Source organism: Myotis yumanensis, unplaced genomic scaffold (genome assembly GCF_028538775.1).
Source record: "Myotis yumanensis isolate MYYU_CA2020_CCGP unplaced genomic scaffold, mMyoYum1.0.hap1 SCAF_7, whole genome shotgun sequence".
NCBI lineage: Eukaryota > Metazoa > Chordata > Mammalia > Chiroptera > Vespertilionidae > Myotis > Myotis yumanensis.
In genome coordinates this window covers 61963888-61989513 of record NW_027223758.1, presented here as the reverse complement: position 1 = coordinate 61989513, position 25626 = coordinate 61963888, and the positions used below count along the sequence as shown (strand labels likewise).

Genomic DNA, 25626 nt, shown 5'->3' with positions numbered 1-25626 from the left:
TAAGTGGAGTGTTTGGTGCTATTGTTGTAGTTTGCAATCATGCACGCCTCTTTCAAGCAACACAGAGGAAAAGTATCTATTCCTTTGAGGCTGGAGTGTCAGAGAAAGCTTCTTTCAGAGGGTAATGCCTGAGCCTTAACCTAAAAGAAGAGTTAAGAGAAATGAATTGTGGGAAAAAAGGAAAGAGAAAGAAGAGAGGGAGGTAATTCCCAGAAGAGAGGATGGTATAATCAAATGCATGAAACAAACAGTATGGAGCTTGGAGGCAATTATAAGCAGGCTTGAGTCCCAGGAACATAACAGGAAGGAAAGAATGATGGATATGAGGATAGAGAGATCAGCAGGGGCAAAGTAATAAAGATTGTAGTCTAGTTTGTAAACCAGTTTTTCTTAAAATATGTTCCACTGAGCACTTTTGAGATAAGACAAGATTGGTATTAGATATGATTTTTTTTTGTTAATCATTCCAAGGATATTTTTTTCCATTTATATGTTTGTTTTAGAGAGAGAGGAAGAGAGGAGTGTCAGGAGAGAGAGAGAGAGAGAGAGAGAGAGAGAGAGAGAGAGAGAGACACAGAAAGAAACATCAATGTGAAAGAAACACATCAATTGGTTGCCTCCTGCACACCCCTTGACCAGGGCTAGGGATCCAATCTGCAATTCAGGAATGTGCCCTTGACTGGGAATCGAACCGCAACTCTTTGGTGTGTGGGCTGATGCTCTAACCACTGAGAAACACTAGATATAGGGCTAGATATACTGATTTTAAGGATAGTGTGGGGCATTCAGCTGTCTAGAAGCAGCTAGAAACATGGTTATAGAAATCAGTAGTGTATTCATGGCTGAAGATAAACTTGGAACTATTCTACAAGAGATAGTGCCCTAGCCCTTAATAAAATTATCACTGAGAGACAGAGACAGACACCTAAACAGTTATCTACAATATTATAGGGGAAGTATAAGGAAGACACAAGCAATTCTGCCTTGACTAGATTTCATACAGGGGTGACATCACAGCTTAGAACAAAGGCATGAAAGAGGATTATAAAAGGGGACCTGAAGAGAGCATTTCAGGCAGGGAGAACAGCACTGCCAAACTACCAAAACTAATGAACAAGAGATTTCCATAGAAGAGTTCAGATTGGCTGATGTAGTGGGTGAGTTTGGAAGTAGCAGTAAGAAAATGAAGCCAGATGGGTAGATTGGGGTCAGAATATGAAGTGAATGATTGTGCTATACTTAGATATAGATTTTAAGCTGTAGAAGACGGGAAGTCAGCTAATCACAGCTGAGATCTTTACATAAGAAAATAGCTTTCTATTGTTTTTAAAGAAATATAAATTTAACAAAAGAAAATGCTCCAGCAGAAAGACATGAAGAGAAAAAAGTAGTAAAAAGTTCTGGCCGGTGTGGCTCAGTTGGTTGGAGAGTTGTCCCATACACTAGAAAGTAGTGGGTTCAATTCCCAGTCAGGGCATATATCCAGATTGTGGGTTCAATCCCCAGTCAGGGAGAATGCAGGAGGCAACCAATTGATAGATGTTTCTTTTTCACATCAATGTTTCTCTCAAAAAAAAAAAAAAAAGGTGAAAAAATTCTTTTAATGTTCTAAATGACAGATAATGATGAGGGCCCTAAGCCAGGTATAGAAGAAGGTATAGATTCTGCAGAAAGTTCTAAGGTAGAATGGTTAGAATTTGCTGACTGGTAGGTTTCTACTTTGGTATCATCACTAATGGATAAAGATGTGTTTTTGAGGGAGAGAGAAATCATTCCTTGTAGTCTATGTGAAGTCTGAGGTCAGAGTGAATGCCATGGTGCATGGTTAAATCTTCCCCTTCCGCCTGCTTCAGCAATGAGACACTCATCCCCCAGCATCTAGGAGTGTTGGCTGACAGCTCTCACTGGAGTGCCTCTATAAGAATTACCTTTCAGGTAAGTGAGTTGGCCTGGCCAAGGTTATGTTTCTTCTCTGAGTGCAGGCTACTTATCAGGAAGGCCATCTCTGTAGAGCTCTTGTGGTTTCAGCTGAGGTCACTGTTGCAACTGCATTTCAGTTCAACTTCTTGCTCTGCCCAATTTGGCTTCCCTCACACACTTATAGGTATTGTTCCTGATAGCACTAACTAGTAAGTCTCTCACAAACAATTCCATAGTTAGCTTATGTGCAAGTTAGCTTCCTATGACAGGTTATCGGAAAGTCATTTAGGTAAGGATGCCTGGAGGCACCTATGTTTGATTCTGGAGGTCAACAAAAATGATATGTAGCTAGATAATAATTTTTTGGGACTAACTGGCACATGAAAAATTACTGAAACCATAGCAATAGGTAAGACCACACTGGCAAAAAGCTGACAAAATAATTGATTCCTAGAGAACTCTGATGTTTAAAGGGTGGGTAGAGGAGTCATTAAAAGAGAGAAAGGATTCATCAGTGGGGCAAGGGAATTAGAAAAGAGTGCCACCAAAAGACCAGGGTGGGAGTGGGAGAGGGAGAATTTGATTTAGACCAAGATGGTCACAATGTCAATAATTGAAGTCAAGTAGAAAGAAAAAGAAAGAGGCCAATGGATCTGGTAGTTGCAAGCTCACTGGTGACCTCTGCCAATACCTAATAGTCAAGGGGGAACAGGAAGTGATGCAGAGGACACAGGAGGCACAGACTACTCTCCAAGAGTGCAGTAATAAAGGAAAGAGAGGGCGAGCTTGACAACCTGGCAGAGTTACCAAGGGGTAACTTTTTCTCCCTTGGATGAAGGAGACTCAAATATGTTCGAAATGGGGGGATATAGGCCAATGTAGAAGGAAAATTGAAAAATATACTAGTGAGAAGTACTGTAATAGAGGAAGGTTCCAGAGAAGAGTGGACTGTATGGAATCAAAAGCACATATAAAGGAATTACCCTTTAAAGCAATAAAAACATATTTTTGGGACAGAAAGAAAAGCAGGTAATGAGAAACAAAATACTGTAGCTCAGTGTTGTTCAATAAGGCAACCACTAACCACATATGGCTACTGACCACTTACTGAAATGTGGGTAGGTTAAATTGAGATGTACTGTAGATACACCAGCACACCAGATTTCAAATACTTAGTATAACGAAAAAAGAATATCGACGGTCTCAATGATAACTTGTCCATATTGATTATATTTTGAAATATGTATACAGCTGGTTAAATATTAAAATTAATTTACCAGTTTATTTTTACGTTTTAAAATGAGGCTACCAGAAAATTTAAAACTCCATGTGACTTGCATTATTATTTCTATTGTACAGCATTGCAGATGTATATCAAGTAATCTTACTTACTGTGGGAATGCAAATCTTGCTTAAGGGATTTCCATCCAAGAGATATGATCCATTAAATGTCACATATTCATCATAATACTGAGGTGCTTGAGGAATAACACTACATAACAATTTGCGCTTTTCTTCAATTTTTTTTCTTATGTGCAAATACTCAAAATATGGATTTGCTCTCTCTGAACTGTATGGCTGAATCTCATCTAGTTTCAGAGAATCTACAATGGCTGCCAGAGACTGCTGAGTTTTCTCTTTTGCTTGTAGTAAAGAGGGACTCACTTGCACAGGCTGAGGTACACGTGACACTTTCCTTTTCCGTGGGTGGTGAACTTGAGGATCATCTTCTTCAGTTAATCTTATTCTTCCTCTAGGAGATGAAGATTCACTGTCTTTTTCTGGTAATATTGTACAACTAGCAAGAATCTGTTTGCTTTGATTTGCCACTGTATTTGCTTTGTTTCTAGTCATCCTCTGAGGAATTTGGTTTTCAGTTTTATCATCTTCAGCATTTTCTTCTAATTCTACTTTAATTAATTGCCCATATTTATGCATTTCTGGTTGAGCTGGTTGTTGTGAATGGTTTTCCAGACATGATAAAGTGCTTTGTTGTGATTCTTCCTCTTCGATGGAAAGCAAACACTTTTCACTTTCAAGACAAAGCTTTGGATTATCTTGTTCATTTAGGTTTCCTTTTGGCATTCCTGCATTAATTTCACATAAATCAGAATCACACTTATCATTCAAATGAGTTAAAACCAAACTTTCCAGCTTGCTTTCTTTTTCGTGTGAAATAACCTGAATATCAGAAGTGCTATTTTCAACTTCATGGCTATTGGAAGACTTATATATATGTTTGCTAAATGCATAATGTATATTTAGCTGGGAAGAGTAATCACTTCCATTAAAGTCCTTCTCTAATGGTAATATAGGCAAAGTATTAGCCTTCTCAAAATTTGGTGATGCTTCTTGAACAGAGTTTTCAGAGTACACTGGAACAAAGGTATCTGTCTTCTGAACATCTGTTAGGGCAAAAGTATTCTCCATATCTTTTGTAGATTCATTATCAGTATCTAAAACAGTACTGATAATCTGAACTGCATTTTTATGTTGTAAAATACCTGGATCTTGATTGGCAGCATATGACGAAGACGTATGTTTAGAAATAGATTCAGTGTCTGAAAGTGATTGGCTGTGGAAAGAGCCTGGTTGCTGTGAAGGTAGAAAGGATGCTGCATCCTGAGCACAAGAGTTTACTGGCAGTTCATTCTGGTGCAGGCATAAAAAGTCAGTATTCTGTTCTTTCAGTATTTTGTTTTCAGAATTACAAAAAACCTGAACAGAAGAATCTTGACCGGAAGTACTAGAATTTGGGCCGATGAAGTCACTGGTGCTTACTGAGTCCAGTCTATCTACATGTATCTCCCATGATTTATTTTGGATCACACCAATCTGATTAGATGGCTCTAAATGAACAGGACTGTCCATTGAAGTGCCCACTGGAGCAGAACTCTTGATAACATTTATATCAGCTGAAATATATTTGCTGTTTATAGATCTAGTTGGAGAGGTGGCAAAACTGGAATTTATGTTTGATACATTTGAAAGTTCTCTTTCAGGCACATTTGAGGATACCTCAGATTTGGGAGAAGGGCAAATATCTTTTGGCACAGCTAAGCCACCTTGATTGCTTTCTTCTGATGTTGTTTGGAATTGTTTTGTATGTTCACAAATGACAGATGGCATGCTACATCTTCGAACTTCTACAGTTGCTCTCCCCTCATTTATAACAAGTTTAACATCTTCTACAGAAGATGATCGGAGATGGGATGTTGGAAGTCTGCTTGTATATGGTGGTTTAATCCGCTCTGGTAGTTCAGCTAGGCTATCGAAGTCCTTTTCATGAAGTGCAGGAGATTTGGCAATTGGCAGAAAAGGTGACTGGGAAAAGGACATTTGGGAATCTGAACCCTCTAACAAAAAGTCAGAGTCATACTCAACTGGAGGTCTTGGGGTGGTTACTGTAGTATGACAAGAATCTTCTGAACTAGCAACAGAAATCATGGATACAGATCTGGAGCTGAGACCTGGCTTTTCATTCTCTGATCTAGGAGATCTGTTTAAGCTATTATCTGAGACAAAAGATGACTTCCCTAAATTCATTATATTTTTGGTGTCAACGGATTGTGATCTGTTACTTACAGCATCTTTAGACTGTTTCTCCTTGGTATAAGGCTCAGTCAACTCTGAACTCTTTGACCTAGTAAGCGCTTTATTTTTGGACTCAGCTAGTGTATGCTTTGTTTTTTCTTTATCTTTTACTTTAAGTTCTAAACAGTTACGGTTTTTCAACCGCTCCTTTTCTTTTTGCTTTATTTTTTCCTTATGTTTTTTGTGCCACTGCTCTATTTCTAGGTCTTTAAGACTTAGCATTCGTTCAAAACTTGTCTGCATTAAATCATCATTCACCAACCTCTTTTCTTTAGGTCGAGTATCTTTTGAAGCTGGTGATAACTTAGGTTTGGGCTTATCTGCTTCAGATTTTAGTTTGAATAAACTATTCAGCTGAATTTTATCCTTATGTTTATCTCTTTCTTTGTATCTGTCTATGTCTTTATCTTTTTTATCTTTTTCCTTTCCATCAGTTTTGAAAGGTTCATCTTTTGTTTTTTCCTTAAGGGATGTTTTTTCCTGTTGTGCTTTACTACTGTCTGCTATACTTGACCTCTTCTCTTCCTGAAAGTGTTTGGAATTACTTATATTTACACTTTCTTTATCTCTAGATTTTTCCTTTTTATCTACCTCCCTGTCTTTATTTTTGCTTTTTTCTGATTTAGTGTAGTCACTATTATCTGACTGCTTGCTTTTCTTCTCCATCATGTGCTTTTCTTTGCTTTCTGCTAGGTGCCTCTCTTTTTCAGGTTTGTCTTTGTCATGTCTTCTGTCTGTTTTTTCTCTACTTTTCTCTCTGTCATCAGGTTTTTTAATAGTAATATTTTTTATCTTCTCGCCTTCTTTATGACATTTCTCTGTATGATGTGAATATAGTTTGTCTCTGTCTTTTATTCTGTCAACACATTCACTAAGATCTAATTTGTCTTTGTCTGACTTATGCTCATGTTTTATTTTCTTCTCTTTTTCAGAATTTCTTCTTTCAGCTTTCTCAATGTCCTTTTCTTTACTTTGAAATCGTTTGTCAGATTTTTCCTTACTTTCTTTTATGTGCTTTTCTTGTTTTTCAATTTCTATTTCCTTTTCCATTGAATGTAACCTTATAGATTCCTCACTGGCACTTATACCTAAAGAACTAAATTCTGTTTCTTTACCTATAGGTATATTCTCTCTTTCTTCTTTTAAATCTTTTATTTTTTCCTCCTTACACGATTTCTCACTTTCCTTTTTAATCTTTTCTCGTTCTTCTTTAAAATTCCTCTCTTTTGAGACATGCTTTTCCTTGGTTGATTTATCATCTTTTATATTTTTTTCCAATTTTGACTTTTTTTCTGTTAGGGGGTCATGTTCTATACTCAAAAATATATCTTCAGTTTCATCACTTTTAAAAAAATTCTCTTTCCAAAATTCTCTATCAAATTCAACACTCCGCTGTAGCTCTTTAACCCCATCCCTATTTTTGTATTTTTCTTTTTCACCTTCAATTTCCTTTTTATGTTTTTCTTTTTCCCTCTCTTTATGTTTCAATTTATGCTTTTTTAATGTTTTACCTTCTTTGTCCATTTTTTTCAGTGTACAATCTGAGTTTTCAAATGTTGAACTATGGTCTTCATCCTTTATTTTAGCATTTGACTTTTCACCAAATTCTAAGTGGAAATCTTTCTGATGTTTGTTTTTTTCCTTATGCTTACAAGGTTTTACACTTGAACTTTCTGGCAAGAATTCCGATTCTGTATTATCATATCGAACAAGATCAGGCTGTAATGACATTTCAGAACTTCCTGGTGATAAACATGTTTTAGTGTGTTCTTGTTTTAGTGGTGTTGACTGCTTTTCACTTAGTCCACAAGAATGTTTGGGAGATTTACCACTGGAAATATGAAATAAATGTAATGAAGTATCATCTTTAGGGCTAAAAGATTTCCGAAAATTCCCCTCCTCTCTTGTCTTTTCTGAACAATCTACTGTAGCAATTGTCAAATTTGTTACTCTGGTATTTTCTTTCCCCTCTTTTTCTTGCTTCAGCTCTTGGTTCTCTTTATTTTTGTTCTGGTTCTTTAACTTTCTTTTAACTTTACCTTTCTGTTTGTGCTCATTTGAAACTCCATATTCCTTTTTGGTCTGTGTGTCGGAATTTGATGTTTCAGGTACAGAGCATGGAGTAGAAACCTTTTTGTTTGGAAGAATTTCTTCATCTGAACTTTCAGAACTTGAATACAAAACCCTAGATGGCTTTTGTTTTTTATTTTTAAATGATTTAGGGTAGAAAGCTTTATCCTGTTTTGCAAATAAGCTATTCTTTTCTACTTCAGATTCATTCTCTTTTCGGAGCTCTTTCCTAAGAATATGCCTATCATCAATCATTTTATTTATTTCTTCATCATCATCATCTTTGAACTCATACTCATCAAGGGCAGTTGAAAGAGGTGCTTTGGGAATTATTTGTTTACTTTCACAGATGATAGAGTCTTTCTCTGTCTCAGAGTCAATATTTTCATCAACACTGGAAGGATTTACAGACTGAGCCTCTTCAGAATCTAGAATAAGAAAAAAAAAAATCTATTGTTGGTTGAAAGACAAATGTCAGAAAAATAAGACAGAGAAAAACATAGCATATACAATAAACATTTCAAACAATTCAGAAAAAAATTTCAGAATTACATGTGAATAATGCAATAAAAACATGTAAGAACTCTGCTACAGTGTCATGGAAAAGTTTTATAGAGAATCTACTTCAGGATAGGATTCCTTAATACATCTAAAAGCACATGATATACTGAATTTACAATACAGTATCAGAAATAGGTAATATAAAGCAGGGGACTGGATTTCAGGGGAAATATTGAATACTAATGTTATATAAAACTTTTACATATATGTACTGTTTTTCTGGAAAGGATATTTAACTTAATATTCTTTGATGCAAAGAAAGATTAAAAACCACTGATTTAAAGGGTTTAATTATGTAAATATCACAGATTGTTTTATGTTTCAGAATTTTTATTAATAAAGGTATCAAGTGGTTCCCATAAAGGACAGTAACTTAAGTAAAAGTAGATCATTTTGACTATACAAGAAATGATTATCTAGTTTTTAAAAATTAGAAAAATTAAAAGAACTATATCCCCATAATCAAGTGTATAACAAATAGATACACAATCTGAAGAAGGCTACTCTATTCCTTAATTTTCTTATCTATAGTAATCTTGATAATAATAATATATATATGTACAATAAAAGAAATAACAGGCTCAACTCCTGTTTTTAAGTATATATTTATATTAAGTGCATGAAAATTTAATTGCATCCAAACTTTTGCATTAATATAGCCAAAGCACTGCTAGATTCTACTTCATAGCATATTTTTTGTTAATCCTTACCCAAGGGTATTTTCCGCATTTATTTTTAGAGAGAGTGGAAGGGAAGGAGGGCGAGGAGGAAGGGGAAAGAAAGAGAGGAAGGAAAGAAAGGAGGGATGGAGAAAGGGAGGGAAAAACTGAGAGAGAGAGACAGAGAGAGAGAGAGAGAGAAAGGGAGAGAAATAGGTGAATTGGTTGCCTCCAGCACATGCCCTGACTGGGGGCAGGAATTGAACCTGCAACCCAGATACATGCCCTTGACTTGGAATCAAACCCTCAACTCTTCCTTGTGTGGGCTGATGCTCTAACCACTGAATCACATCAGCCAGGGCAAGCGCCTTTTCTTAGCTGAAATGTATTTTGCATAAATGGGCCTCTAACTGAAAACAAAACCCAGGTCTCTAACTAAAAAAAAAGAAAACTGAGGCCTCTGACCAAGGAAAGGGAATACAAAAAATCATTCCAAATATGATAAAACTTCATTTGCTAAGTATTTAATAAAAAAATTAAAAATTTATTGTAATATATTGTTTCCTCTAAAGTGATCTAGCTCTCAAATATTTGCTTCACATGAAAATTTAAATTCCAGAAGTATTTCGGAGAATCTATAAAGTTACTGGGCACTACTATAGAGGAGCTCTAGACAGATCACAACCTTGTTTTTGGAGACGATATGGTAATATTCTAAGACAATATTATTACTAAATGCCAATGAGTGATATAGTTATACTGACACATGATATAAAAAAAGAACATTTTTGGATTTTAACTACTCGTACATATGTAAAAAAATATAATTCTTCATTCCCAATTACCAATATTGCAATATATAATACCAAACTATAAAACTTTATGTTGCAAAAAAGGAACAACTATTTTGGGAGTATTTATTTTGGTCCTTGATTAAATGAATACAAAAATATGTACTTATACAGCAGATGTTATTTTTTTCTGATAACATCTTATTTATAATTTGTTCTTAAGGAGTTCCATACTTGCAGTCTTCAAGGATTTAATTCTTACGTTTATATATAACTATTCTATTTATATTCTGTTTCTCATCAAATGATTAGTTTTACTGGAAATTGGGAATAATTTTTTCCTTTGGATATCCCATAAAATATCAGTTCTACACTAAGCATGAGTCTTAAATATTAATTATGCTCTGCCAGGCACACAGTGCTAGGAGATAGGGGTGAAAAGATGAAAAAACCCAGTCCTGCCCCTTAACAGTTATATAATCTGCCAATTGCTAAAATGGCAGTAGATACTAGGTCCAAAGGGTGTACTTGGGAAAGTCTGCTTGGGAGAACTGGAGAATGAAAGCAGGCTTCTCAAAAACATAGCACTGAAACTAAGGTATAAAGGATATATAAAAATTTCAGGTAGAATTTAAGGGTATAAACAAGCAGCTCAAATTACAGTATGTATACCATTTCATGTATTTTTCTTTTCATTTAACAGATCATAGAAATTTTCTTTTGAAGTTACATTTCTTTATTACTGTTTTTAAGGGCAGTGTATTACCTTGAATTAATATGTAATCATTTAAACTGATTTTTCTACTGACAGGACATTCGGTTTGCCTCTATTTAATATCATAGATATTTAACAATGTAGAAAAATGTATGTAGAGTTGTGAGGGGCAAAACAAGATTGAACATACGGTGATAACTATTAAAACTGAATAATAAATATGTGGGCTTACAATACTACTATTTCTACTTTTGCAAATATTCAAAGGTTTCTATAATAAAAGTAAAAACATTTGTACAGAATAAAACAAAAACCCTTAAATACATACTATAGTTTTAAATATAATTTTCCTAATTTTCTGAACAAAATCAGGTAAGATGCAAAATATTTTCAGAAATACATTATATATGAGCATATATCATTTCATCAAAGATTTTAAATTAGTTAATGGTAGACTCTATAGCAAAAAAAACCAAAAAAAACCCCCAACTAGTTTCTTTCATTTTCAGAACCCTTTTGCCCAACAGAAGGTGCTACACTCAAATATAATGAAGACTGTAGTCTCAGCATAAATCATAACAGGTATCATTAAGTCAAATAAACACACACTAAATTCATACTGCAGGTATATGCTGACATTAGGGTCATCTGACTCTGAATGTATACAGGTTCTGCCATTAACTCTAGGTTCAAATCTTTGCTCTGTCACTTAATAGGTCAGTAATCTGTTATGAGGGATTAGCTCATAGGGTTACTGTGAGGATTAAATGAACTTATTAATGTAATGTGCCTAGCATATGCTGACACATACCATGAATGTGATAAATATTAACTCACTGCCTAGAAAAAAAAGAGAAAAAGGTTATCATTAAATTAAAATATTTAAATAAAATATGTTTAACATCAAATACTGCCTTATTCAATAAAGCACACATTAATTTAAAAAGGCCAAAGCTGAATTCCAGAATTTTTCATATTTGCTTAACTTTGTACCAGAAGATTAAAGACATGAAGATTCAAGTTAACTCTAGGCACTTCACTTATTATAGGGTTACAATGGAAGTCAGTGGTCCTTTAGACTGAGGGCAGTGGAAAACATTAGTCTTTCAAGTAAACAAAAAGCATATATACAAATATGGACTTTTCATGGAGGGGAAAAGGGAGGGTAATGAAGGGAGAGAAGAAATAGAACGAACCAAGAACTAATTTTCTTATATTAATGTCTGGTGGAATTTATATTTTTATAAATAAAAGCACTAGTCATAATTGATGACCACTTGCATAAAATATTTTTTAGTATTCCTCAAAGAAGGGAGAAGGGAAATGGGAGTGGAGATAGTGAAGAGGGGACACAATTACATAAACTCTATTTCATGTGCTAACTGTAATAAAATGCCATTATGTCATGATTTAAAAAGAGTTTCTACAACTTATGTGGAAGAAAATTATCCTTGGCAAAAGCTTAAAATGAACACTGTATTTATGCAAGTCTGTAAGTTGTCTTATTCATCTTTGTATCTACCTTATAGGCCAGTGATGGCGAACCTATGACACGCGTGTCAGAGGTGACACGCGAACTCATTTTTTTGGTTGATTTTTCTTTGTTAAATGGCATTTAAATATATAAAATAAATATCAAAAATATGTCTTTGTTTTACTGGTTGCAAATATCAAAAAATTTCTGTATGTGACACGGCACCAGAGTTAAGTTAGGGTTTTTCAAAATGCTGACACGCCGAGCTCAAAAGGTTCGCCATCACTGTTATAGGCCCAGAATATGACTACGTAATAATGTTAAAAAAATTTTTCCTGACCAGTTAGTAAGTGGCAGAGCAAGGTCTTCAAATCCAATTTTTTTTTTTACTCCAAAATTGGTACTTAACAACCATTATGCCATATTACTTCTGAGTACATAAAAGACACTAAATATAGTCAAGATGAACTATACAAACACCCAGGAAGATAAAGCCATAATTTGTGATCATTCATAAGACCTCAATAAATACCTTCCACTTCTATGTTTTTCATGATTAAATAAACAACTCTGACACAATATCTAGGATCTAAAATAAAGTATGGTATTAAATGAGGTTTATTGTTAGTTTACATATAAAAGGCTTTGAACAAAAAAGAAAAAGCAGTAACAATGCTTTAAACATACCCACCTGAGGTTACAGTTGAATTTCAAATATAAACGTGCTATTTATCTATTCTTTGCTTGATCCTGAAATATTCACATCTTAGATACACAATACCTTGATTTATATATTCCATATGTACATGAAATAACATAGATTAAAAACACCTTATTCATGACTATAAAGCAATTCAATTTATAGAAAATAAAAAAGTCCAGTAAGGGGAAAATAGGTAGTGGTCAAAGGGTACAAATTTCCAGTGATAAGATGAAAAAGCTCTGAAGATATAATGTACAGCATGGTGACTATAATTAATAATACTGTATTATCTATTTGAAAGTTGCAACAGATTTTAACTTAAAAAAAAAAAATCCTCACCCAAGGATGTTTATTGATTTTTAGAGAGAGAGAAAGGGAAACACTGGTCAGTTGCCTACCATATGTGCCCCAATGGGAGATGGAACCTGAAACCAAAGTATGTGCCCTGGCCAGGAATTGAACCTGCAAACCTTTTGGTGTATGAGATGACATTCCAACCAACCACGCCAGTCAGCCAGGGCACTAACAGCTTTATTTTAAATACTAGAGGCCCGGTGCACGAAATTCGGGGGTAGTGAGCCTAAGCTGTCAGTCGGACATCCTTAGTGCTGCCGTGGAGGCGGGAGAGAGGCTCCCGCCACTGTCGCTACACTCGCCAGCCATGAGCCTGGCTTCTAGCTGAGCGGCGCTCCCCTTGGGGAGTGCACTGACCACCAGGGGGCAGATTCTGCATTGAGCATCTGCCCCTGGTGGTCAGTGCACGTTATAACGACTGGTTTACCTGTCATTTGGTTGCTTAGGCTTTTATATATATAGACTAGAGGCCCAATGCACGAAATTCGTGCAAGAGTAGGCCTTCCTTCCCCTGGCTGCTGGCACCAGCTTCCCTCTGGCACCCGGGATCCGGGCTTCCCTCGGCCACTGGCAGCACCCGGGTCCCGGGCTTCCCTCGCAGCCCGGCTTCGTCTGGAAGGTCCGGAAGGACGTCTGGTCTAATTAGCATATTACACTTATATTATTATAGATGAGAAATCTGATGTCAATCTCTTTCCTTTGTAGGTAACATGTTTCCTTCTGATTCTGGAAGCTTGTAGGTTTTTAAAAAATTTTTATCCTTGAGGTTGTGATTTATCCAGATGTGAGGTTTCCTACCCCTGCTCCCCCCCCCCCCCCTTTTTTTTACACCATTCCCCTTTGATCTACAAACACAAGTCTTTCTTCAGTTAAAGGGCACTTTCTTTAATTTAAAAATATTTTCTATTTACTAATTTTTGTAAGATAAATACTATATATCCTGGGTATGGTTTTATGGTTTTTTAAAATCATTTTTCTTATATTTCCAATGTCTTTTAAAAAGTGTCTTATATTTTTTCCTTCTCTTAGACCTCTCAGATCTTCAGCAATGCCCAGTGTACTCTTTAGTCCTATATAGAATATTTACTTTCAGCAGTTATAATTATTATTAATTCTAAGGATTTTCCTGGTCTAATTTTTCACAGTAGCCTTTTGTTATTATGGTTAGTGGATCAATTCCCACCAAGAATCTCCAGAAATACTGAGAATAACTTACCCTTCTGCTTCCTATATTATTTACATTCTCCAGGATCAATGGTTCTGTTTGTTCATCTTGGCCCTTCTTGTCTTTCATTCAGTTGGTTTTCCTAAAATATCTGGATTTCTTTTCATATTAATAGAGAGAGAAACTAGTTTCTTCAGCCTTTTGTGGAGAATCTTTAAAACAGGCTCCACCCTTGAGTTAGAGGCCTGTTCATAGTGATTTGTGGTTCTCTCTAATCTTTCAGCCTGTTGCTAAGACCATTCCCTGAACAAGCTGAGTCTTACTTTCAGAGAATCTCTCAGGTTTCATTGGGATGAATATTTCACAATGGTTGCAGGCCTCTCATGTCTATTTTGGGTTGTTCCTTTGCTCTGCAATAATTCACTAACACAACTAATATATTTAAGAATTATACAAATATAACTTATTTATGTTACTTAGGCAAAGAAGTAACATTAGAAAAAGACTTGCATTTTCAGAAACAAAACTTTATAGGTTTCATATTCCTAAACTGATTGAGAAATGTAGCTCACAGATAGGGAAATATAATATTAGGTAATTTTATACAGTCTCATCTAAATTTTCATTTCTTTACCTCAATTTTCCTAAGTAAAGATTAGGTATTTTAATTCTATTTTGTAAGAGAAGAGAAGTTATACATCTAGTTGGAAATAAATATGCCATATAAGAACATATTTTCACTTTATTTCTATAATACTAGATATAGGTAGATAATTAAGTTAATTTAGGGGTAAGCTGGGGAGGGAAGAGAATATAATAAGTTGAAAATACTGTCTAAAAGAAAATCTACATAAGAATTAAAATAAAGTACCACAGCACTCTGTATACTCCCTCAATTAGTTATTACACTGTCTTTCTACTAAAATACCAGTAACAGAAACTGATTCTATAAAATATAAATTTATCAAGATATTCAATCCCCCTCTGATAATAGTGGTATCACTACAAAAATTTTGATGTCACTAAAGGAAACTGACAAAATCACCCAGTCTTAGCTATTCCATCATAAATATAGATATTACATGGAGGTCCTTTTAACCATGACTAGATAAAACATTTTTTTCTGCAGGCAGGATGATATAGCTAAGGCCGAACTCATTTAAATGTATGCATATATAATTAATATTTTTAATTCAAATCTCTTTATTTAAGGGTTCTGCCCAAATGTACCCTTTATAGAGTTTTAGTTTTAAATATTCAGCAATATCTCAACTATTATAATTATGTGACAGACTCACTTTAAGTTGCTAGGCACCAGTAGAAATTCAATTTTTAAGGAAAACCATCAAGTTAACATATTTAAATGAAAAACCGATTAGTTTTGGTATTTGCAATAAACAGTTTTACATATTTTGGGCAAATACACTTGAAATTTCTTGACTACTATATTTATATTAATTTCAAAGAGAGATATTTGGCAGACTACTATTTTATGTAACATACATAATGTAAAGACATATATTAATTTGCAGATATCCAAAAAACATCTTAGATGCAACCACAATCTTCTATTTATTTTTCTGATATCTAAGCATGTAAAAAATATAGAACTATATAATTTTTATACTGATAAAGGGTGAATGTTTACAATATATGGTAATTTAGGTATTCATTAACTTCTTTCCCTTTTTCTCCACTTAGCAAAATTTGACATAGATATTTCTCTTTAAAAAACACTCCACCTAGAATTAAAAATTCTTAAGCTTTAGAACTAGGTTGATATAATTAATACACATAAAACACATGATACAATCTGATTTAAAAGTATTGACTTTCAAAAAAAGTTAAATGTAGAGGTTTTGTTTAAGATTCAGGTTTGTTTAAGATATTTAGAAAAAAGTGTACCATAAATCACAAAGCAGAAGGGAAAATGTAGAGAATGCAAAACACTATAATGGAATTTCTTTTAACTGGTCATTAAATAAAAGAATATCTCATTGTCTATCCATGCTGTATGCCACCTCTCTGCACATCATAGACACCTAACTGCCTTTTCATTTCTTCTAAGTACTGATACCACAGGGATATGTGAAAAATAAAAGTGATAAGTACCAAACATGGTGCTCGTTGCTACTCAACAAGTTGAGAAATAGATTTAATCAAATTAGTTGTTTACAGCACTGGTTAAATTAAATAAGGTTCTTGGGTTATAAATGGATTATAATTTTTCATACTAGGCCTAATCTGTTATCTAACATAGACACTGGAATTGATTTTAAAATGCCATTTGGAAAGCAAGAAGATAAAATATTTTTTACATGTTAAATGGAGTAATCTTGAATTTTAAGTATACACTAGTACACAAACTCCTTTCCCTATAAAATGCTCTATCAAGTTTAAATCTCTAATGATCAATTATGATATAGATATTAATGCTCTAAAAACACCCTATGTAACTTCTTCCTGTAGTTTTTATACTTCTAAGGTTAAATGGTTTGCTTTAAAACTTTTTAAGGTGATGATTCTTCTTCCTTATGGATAAATTGTTAACATCACATAATCATTTAGTAAAAATGTATGGTATATTTTGGTTTAAATAATTGGTTTTTGGAGCTCTTGAATTATTAAATGTTATAGTTCCATATATGCATGCATCAACACTTGAATTTCACAATTCCTGAAATATAAAACTGAGGAAGTGAATTTAATAAATTATGACAATATATTTAAAATAGTTACAATTTACTGTTTTGACATTAAGAAAATAAGGCTTCAAAATATTGGTCATTTTGTGTATTTTTTGACACACAGATGCTCTCAGTAAGCACCAGTTTCCTAATCTATTTTATGTCAGTCTCTAAAAGTAGCCTGTCTGTTTATTATGATGGAGCATTTGAGCATTTCTTAGGTTAAGTTTAAGTATGCAAGTAAGGGAAGTTTATAGCAGCTGCTTAATAAATAAGGCCAGATTATTAGCAGTCAAAGTAAGATAAGAAAAAGGTTAATAATACTGACAATGACTGGCATTTTCAACATTGTACACTGAGAGCTCTGTTTAAGTAATAAAATCAGTGTCTGCAAACTTTAACAGAATCTCTACTCTGGCAATTAATGAATGTTGAAAGTATGGGCAGGGACACTATGTGACACAGTTACCCTCATCTCTACTACCATAATTATGCTTTATGAGCACAATCTCTGAATAACTGAATTCTCAGCACAATAGCAAGAAGCAATTGTCTGTAGCAAATACTATTATTAAATGGAATTCCTGTATAGGAATGTAATTGAAATGAAACCATGGGAAAAGGGCAAAAGTTAAGGGGGGGAAAGACTAAAGAATTATGCAAATTTAAAAGTGTCACACATTTGTATACAAATAAGCTGTATTAACCAGGACATGTATTCTTGCAACAAGAGCGTAAATGTCTGATATGAACAACATAAAACTGCTATGCAGTGTAGTTCATGAACTGAGGCCAGTCTGCATATTGTTTATTACAAATCCATGATGAAATAGGATCTTGTACCAGAAATGGGAATTAATTAGTCACTAGAACACTGAGTTCAGCTAACATTTTTTTTTAATTTTTTTTTTTTTAGCATTTTTACCTTTTTGATGAAGAAAGCAGTACATTTACATTCTGGCAGAAGTTCTTTATCATGAGAAACAGCAATAGTTTGTGGAATAGCTACTCTGAGTAGCACTGTCATAAAGCATAGCGCAATGCCTAATGGAATAAACCACACTTAAATGCTACATATATAACACCCTTTATTTACTCCAAATGTATTAACTTCTTTGAAATTCATAGTCTTGACCTTATTCTCTAACTTTGCAACACTTAAAGTGTATCTGTCACATGGATGACATGATATACCAGATGGGTAACAATGCTATCAGACTTTATACACAAACATCTCTGGGCAGTTAAGTTAATTCTCTATTAAATATTAACATATTCTGAATTTAGATTGGATGGTGTTTGATAAAGTTAAGTCTAACAAGGACCTCATGTAAATTAAGCAATAAATTTGGGTATTTTCATCAGTCTTTTTTAGCAACTCCAAAATCTTTGTAAGATACTTACTGATGATTTTTGCATCATTCCTTGAAGGACTTTGATCAAGCAATAATTCAGGCACTTTCACCATGTAGAAAATAAATATTCTGAAAAATCAACAGATAGCTAATGAACACATGAAATAATCAAAATTAATGAAAATCAAAAAAGGTTCTAGAAGGTCGTGTTCCACTCTAATTAAATATGTAAGTTCAAATAAAACAGCTTTCTTCTTCCATGGGAAAAATCTGTTGCAGACCTTCTTTTTAAAAGAAAGCTTTATAACAAGGCTGCTTTCCACAGCTACTGCTTTCTAAAGAGACCAGAATTAGAGTTTGTAGCCACAAAACATGTAAAAATTAACATACCATATAAAATTTCTATTTTTCAAATCGTATTTTCTTGCTTTCTTATGGAAGCCAATGTAATTTCGGCTATCATAATCCTCATTTTACACAACGATGTTCAAGTGACCTTCAGCTTGTCACTGCTAGATGGATTTATAAATTCTTTGAAAGTAGGAATGACAGGGATTAGTAGATAATTATGTTATTATCTGCACTTTCTTAATAGGCTGTATCTCCAGTGCATAAACAATGCCCAACACATAATGGGTGCTCAAAAATAGTCGCTAAATAATTGAGCTGAAGGAAAAGGAGGAAGAGGAGTTTAGGATGACTATCAAGCATATGACATAAGTATAGCTGATTTACATTACCATTGAGAGAAAAAACAAAACACAAGAGGAGTGTAAATAGAGAACCAAGTTCCATTCAGGTACTCTGATTTCTGTGGAAATCTTAAGTGGTAATAGCCAGAGGGGCAGCTAAATATATAGGTTTGAAAGCTCAAGAGAAATGTATGGGATAAAGAGATATTTGGAAGGCTTCACCATATAGATGGCAGTTAGGACTATAAGTGTGGGTGGGAGAATATAAGTGTGCGTGGTAAAAGAGGGTCCAGAAAGTAAAATCTTCAGAAAAATCAACACATGGGAGTATGTGAAGGGAATGAGGGGGAAAATGAAGATGAGATTCTAGAAGGAAACTGAGAAGAAACAGTCTGGAAAGCTAAATGAAAGCCAGAGAATTATGTCTCAGAAACCAAGACAGAATTTTAGGAAGAATATGGTTAACACTGTCAAATTCTACAGAGAAACCGAGAAGACAGTTAAGGGATCTGGCAGTTAGATCATCTATACTAATAAAAGGGTAATATGCTAATTAAGACTGTATAGTTGCAGTGGCTGCGAGAGCCGAGGAGGGCCAACAGTGGCAGCAGCATCGGATGATGGGGGTGGCGCCTTCCCCTGATCAGCCCGGTTGCCTACCGCAGAGGGAGGTCAGACTGTGGCTTAGGCCTGCTCCCCAGCCCTCAGTAGAACATCCCCTGAGGGCTCCCAGACTGTGCACGAATTTTCATGCACCGGGCCTCTAGTGTTAGTAATAATGATGTTAATAAACACAGATTCAATAGAGTGTACTACAATGCACTTTAAGAAGATTCACTGTGAAGGGAAGGGCATAAGAGGTTAAATAAACAGGGATGCAGGGTAAGGGAAGATTCTGCTGAGTTGTATATTTATGTATACAAAAATATTTTCACATGATTGCGTTCAGCTCCCTTCCTTCCACCCAAATTACCCCCTTCTCTGCCACTCACCACCCCTCACCTGACACATGCCTTATTAGCAGCCTGATATACATGCTTCTGGATTTTCTCCATGCTTATAAAATTTTGCACAAATATATGTACATATATGAACATATATATTGCTTTTTAAAACATTGTTCATTTTACAAAATTAGATATTATAATTATTCATCTTAATTTTTTAAGTCAATTTCTTATGAAAATTCTTCCAAGTAACTGGTACAGCATTAAGATATATTTTTTCATAGTTGTACAATAACCCATGGTGTGGCTATATACATCAATTTATACAACCAATGCCCTATCTGACTATATATTTATGCTTTTACTAGTCAAAACAGCGCTATAATAAACACTGGATATTCCCAGAAGTGACTGATAGTTCAAAGTGCATAAGTATCTTTAAAAATGTTTTATAATAAACTTCGAACTCAACATTGTAGACAGAATGTTATGTTATACTGAACCCCGAGGTACCCATTACTCAGCTCCAATAGGCATCAATCTTTGGCCAATCCATACCCTCTATTCATCTTACTGCTATATCATTTTGAAGCATATCCCCATTCAAGTTATTTTATCTAGAAATATTTCAGCATGTATCTTCAAAAGATAAGAGCTCTTGTATTTCACCAGCTGTTGTCAGACTGTTTTTCAAGACTGTAACAATTCACACATACCTCCCTTTACCCTTTTCTCCTATTAGGTAACCAAGTTTATAAGTTGTTGGTTTATTCTTCCATTATTTTTTTAAAAATTTTTCAATTACAGCTTACATTCAATATCATTTTATACTAGTAGCTCTGCGCACGAATCCGTGCACCAGGTCACTGCCGTCCTCCTGTAGTGCCCCCCGCACCCCCTTATAGCTTATTGCCCTGCCCTCTCCTGTAGCTCTCTGCCTCCTGCTTGCTTGCTGCCCTGCCCCGTCCTGTAGCTCTCTGCCATCCACTTGTAGCCAGTAGGTCACTGCTGCCCTCTTGTAGCTCTCCACCCGCTGCCCCACCCTCCTGTAGCTCCCCCTGCCCCCCCCCCCCATAGCTTGCTTCCCTGCCCCCTCCTGTAGCTCTCCACAGCCCGCTAGTACCTTACTGGCCCACCCTCCTGCAGATCTGTGATCTGGTCATGATGCGCTTGGTCGTTACACCTCAGGGCATAATGGCTAATTAGCATATTCCTCTCTTATTATATAGGATTAGTTTCAGGTGTACAGCGCAGTGGTTAGACAATCATATACTTACAAAATGTTCCCCCCAGTACTTCCAGTATCCACCTGGCACCATATACAGTTATTATGATACTAGAGGCCTGATGCATGAAATTCATGCAAGGGGCTTGGCCCTCGCAGCCCCAGCTTTGTCTGGAAGGTCATTCGGCTGTCTGGTCTAATTAGCATATTATGCTTTTATTATTATAGATTATTGACTATATTCCTCATGCAGTACCTTACATCTCCATGACTATTTTGTAACTACCAATTTGTACTTCTTAATCCCTTCATTTTTTTCACCTCCTCCATCTAACGTCCTCCCTCCATTATTTCTTTTAAAATGTATAAGAATATATACATATTGATATACCTTTAAATCCTTAATGTCTACAGTGATTTTTCTTTTATCCTGACAGGTGAATAATACCGTAGTCAGGTAGAGGACTCTTTTTTTTTTTTCTCCAAGTTTGATTTTTTTAAAGCATTTAATTTTTTTAAATTTCAATTCTTTATTGTTTAAAGTATTACATATGTCTCCTTTTCCCCCTGACCTCTCCCCGCCTGCCCCCACCCCCCAATGCATGTCCTCACTTATCCCCCGACCTCCACCCCCGTCTGTGTCCATTGGTTATGCTCATATGCATGCATACAAGTCCTTTGGTTGACCTCTTATCCCCTCACCCCTCTCCCCACCTTCCCTCATAGGTTGGACAGTCTGTTTGATGCTTCTATGACTCTGATTCTATCTTTGTTCATCAGTTTATGTTGTTCATTATATTCCACAAATGAGTGAGATCATGTGATGTTTATCTTTCTCTGACTGGCTTATTTCACTTAGCATAATGCTCTCTAGTTCCATCCATACTGTTGCAAATGGTAAGAATTCCTTCTTTTTTTACAGCAGCATAGTATTCCATTGTGTAGATGTACCAGTTTTCTAATCCACTCATCTGCTGATGGGCACTTAGGCTGTTTCCAAATCTTAGCAATTGTAAATTGTGCTGTTATGAACATAGGGGTGCATATATCCTTTCTGATTGGTGTTTCTGTTTTCTTGGGATCTTATCAGCCACTAAAACTTAGGCTTTCTTCAGCTTGGGAAAAATTTCTATTTGTATAATTGTGGACTATATTCCACCTTTATTTGCCTTTTAAATTCCCACAAGAATTATTCACACGTTAGATCTGTTAGGTCTCCGTGATTTATTTCCTAAGTATTTTTCATCTTCTTTAAGAAGTCGTTCTCTATAATATTGCTGTATTGTGAGGACTTATTTTACTTGATTTTCCAATAATAATTTAAGTCCCAACAATGATCATTTCTCACTCATCCACGGAGTTGTCTGGTTGTATAATCATGTTTTTTTTTTGTTTGTTTGTTTTTTATTAGCTCCAAAAAGTCTTTTGAGCTATAACTGAATTTTCTTAAGTATTCATTTCTGTTGTTTGCTGAACGATCTGGTAGTTTTATTTAGCTGGGTTAACATTCTGTTTGTTCAAATGATTGTTCTCTTAGGTTTCTAGGTTCTTGGAGTGTTGTCTTTCTTCGATAACTCATTGAAACCCCATATTGGAGTAGTCGAAGAGGCAGCCCTCCTGCTGGAGGTAGAAGGTAAAGTGGCCTTCACACCGGTGACTGCCAGTTAGCAGCTGAAGCACCAGGAGGAACCGTTCCTGTTGTTTGATTCTAGGTCTTCTCAAACTTTTCCAGTCTCAGTAATGAATGAACCTGGCTTACAGGTTCAGTTATTTCTTAGATTTGTGGAATTTGGAGAGTCCTAAAAAATCCCTAAGGGCCAGTAACCACTCTCCACCAATTTAACAAATATTTATTGAGCAATATCTTTGTACCAAACACTTAAGCAGTTTATTTACATTTACTGGAAGGTGAAAATATATACTAAAAGGGATGTTGCTCCATTTGTTAACATTACCACTAATAAATACTGCTTTAACCAATGTTATATTTTTCTCTTTTTATTCACCCTTCCAACCTTGGTCTCCTCATTTTATAATTAGTCCCACTTTTGGATACGTGATAGTTAAGTAGAAGTCCTAATCATTTCCTAAGTAAAATAAAGGAACTATCACCATTGCTGGACCCTTCTCAAAACTATTAAAAAACCTAGCAGACCCCAGATGGGTTGCTCAGTTGGTTGGAGCATTGTCCCATACACCAAAAAGGTTGTGGGTTCAAATCCCCAGTTGGGGCACATACGGAGGCAACAGATAGATCTTTCTCACATCGATGTTTCTCTCTCTTCTTCTCTCCCTAAAATCCATAAACATATCCTCAGGCAAGGATTAAAAAACCCCCCAACATATTAGGTTTTCCCCTTAACATAAGAATTTCTTTGAATTAAAAAAAAATATCCTGCCCTGCCAGTGTTGCTCAGTGGTTGAGTGTTGACCCATAAACCAAGAGGTCACTGTTTTGATTCCCGGTCAGGGCATATTCCCAGTTTTCCGGCTCCATCCCCAGCAGGGGGCATGTAGGAGGCAGCAGATTGAGATTTCTCCCTCATGGATGTTTCTATCTCTCTATCCCTCTCCCTTCCTCCTTCTCTAAAATCAATAAAAACATATTTTTTAAAGAATATTCTGGATCTTCTATGTGCCATTTATCTTAACTAAATTTTGTACAAATTTCCCCCAGAGAAGTATAAATCACCTACTAAATACATTATTTTTTTAGTGTTGCCTATTTTTCAACTTTGATATGCCTTTTAACATTAACATTTTTTTCCCTACAGATTCTTCTTTTTTCATTCCCATACAATTTATCTCTTGAAAAATCAAAGCCATTTGAGTTTCCCACAGTCTAGATTTTGCTTGGTGCAGTTCAGCAGCATGTTCCTCTGACTTTGGTATTTTCTGAAAATGGCAGCTGGATCCTGAGGATTGAAGAATAGTAGTGTAATGTGTTCTTTCAGCAGGGAGCATGCAATGCTTTTATTCCCCCTCTTTTAAAAAAATCTAATGTTAGCAACTGTTGATGCTCAATGCTTACACATATTAACTGATATGTGGTTTACAAAATGGTCAAACTTTTTTCTTTTTTACCTGCATTAACCTTATTTAAAAAACACTTCTCACCCAGCCGATGTGGCTCACTGGTTGAGGGTCAACCCATGAACCAGGAGGTCATGGTTTGATTCCTGGTCAGGGCACATGCCAGGGTTTCGGACTTGATCCCCAGTAGGGAGCATGCAGGAGACAGCCAATTGATGATTCTCTCATCATTGATGTTTCTATATCTCTCCTCCCTCTCATTTCCTCTCTCTGAAATCAATAAAAACATATTAAAAAAAACCAAGACCAAAACCAAAAACTTCTCACCTATAATGAGGTTACCTAGTGACAGAGTTCATGTAAGAAAAGATACATAATTTATTATTTTCTTTTATTTCTGCCTAATTTTTAAGATAAATTGGTTCTCTTATGATAAATTAATTAAAATAATTATGACCATGGACTATGGATTTAAACTTATTTAATGAATTTCAAATATTTATTATTAATAGCCTTATTGAAGCTCAAACTATCCCATCTTTAGTCAATGGGAAACTGATCTAAGTTGTCTCCTAAGGCCTTTTGACAAAATCTTATAGTAATCTTTCATAGCTTCCTTGTAATCAGCAATGACAAGATGCTGACAGCTCATCTTATATATTTCCTATCCCAGACTTAAAATCACCTATTTTTTTCTAAAAAGCCTTGGTTTTCTTTTAGTAGAAAGCATGTCAAGATTATAGTCTGGGTACTAGGAAAGATTATTAGAATTGTGGGGATTATTGGAATCAATGCTTTTAGATCTTTTCAATGGACAAAGCAAGGCAATTTTATGTATTTGTATATATTTGAAATTTTATTTGGAAATAATTTCAAACTCACAGAAATTAAAAAATAAAAACTACTAAAAATTTTATATTCTTTATCCAGATTTGCCCATTGTTAATGTTTTCATTTTCTTGCTTTATAATTTGCTTTCACTATATATGCAAATATGTATATATATTTTTTTCCTGAACTAGATGAGGTCAAATTATATACATCATGGCTCTTTACCCCTATATACTTGAGTAACTCCTAAGAAATAAATATTTCCTAAGACATAAGGATATTCTCTTGTCAACAAAGTACAGTTGTCAACTTCAAAATTTACAATGATACAACACTAATTTACTGTCCATATTCCTTGTTAAATTATCTAATAATGTTATTTATAATCATTTTCCCTCTCCAGTACAGGATCTACTCTGGGAACAGGTATTGCCTTTAATTTACTATCTCTGTCTGGAACATTTCTATTGCCTTTTTAGTTTTTCATGACATTGCCATTTCTTAATCTTTCACCATTCTTAAAAAGAAAAAACCCAGAACATTCCTCATAATTATGCATTCTCAGAAAGCCACAAAAGTGATAATGTACCCTTTTCATGAAATCATATCTGGAGGTACATGATGTGCATTTGTCTCTCCTTTGATGTTTGTTTTTTGTTGTTTTTTTATTTGTTAATCTTCATCCGAGGATATTTTTTCCACTGATTTTTTTTAAGGGAGAGTGGAAGGGAGGGATATAGAGAGAGAAAAACAAAGAGAGAGAGAGAGAGAGAGAGAGAGAGAGAGAGAAACATCGATGTGAGAGAGACACACAGATTGGTTGCCTCCTGCACAAGCCCAGACCATGGCT

At 35.0% G+C, this 25626-nt stretch overlaps 1 protein-coding gene across 2 annotated transcripts in view; it reads right to left on the bottom strand.

Moving 5' to 3' along the window:
- ANKRD12 (ankyrin repeat domain 12) overlaps window positions 1-25626 on the bottom strand; it is a 110556-nt gene that overhangs the window by 15196 nt on the left and 69734 nt on the right. For both annotated transcript variants that reach the window (XM_070420653.1, XM_070420654.1), the window contains one exon: window positions 3313-8012. In XM_070420653.1, coding sequence (XP_070276754.1) covers window positions 3313-8012 — 4700 coding nt within the window. The remainder of the gene's footprint in view (window positions 1-3312; window positions 8013-25626) is intronic.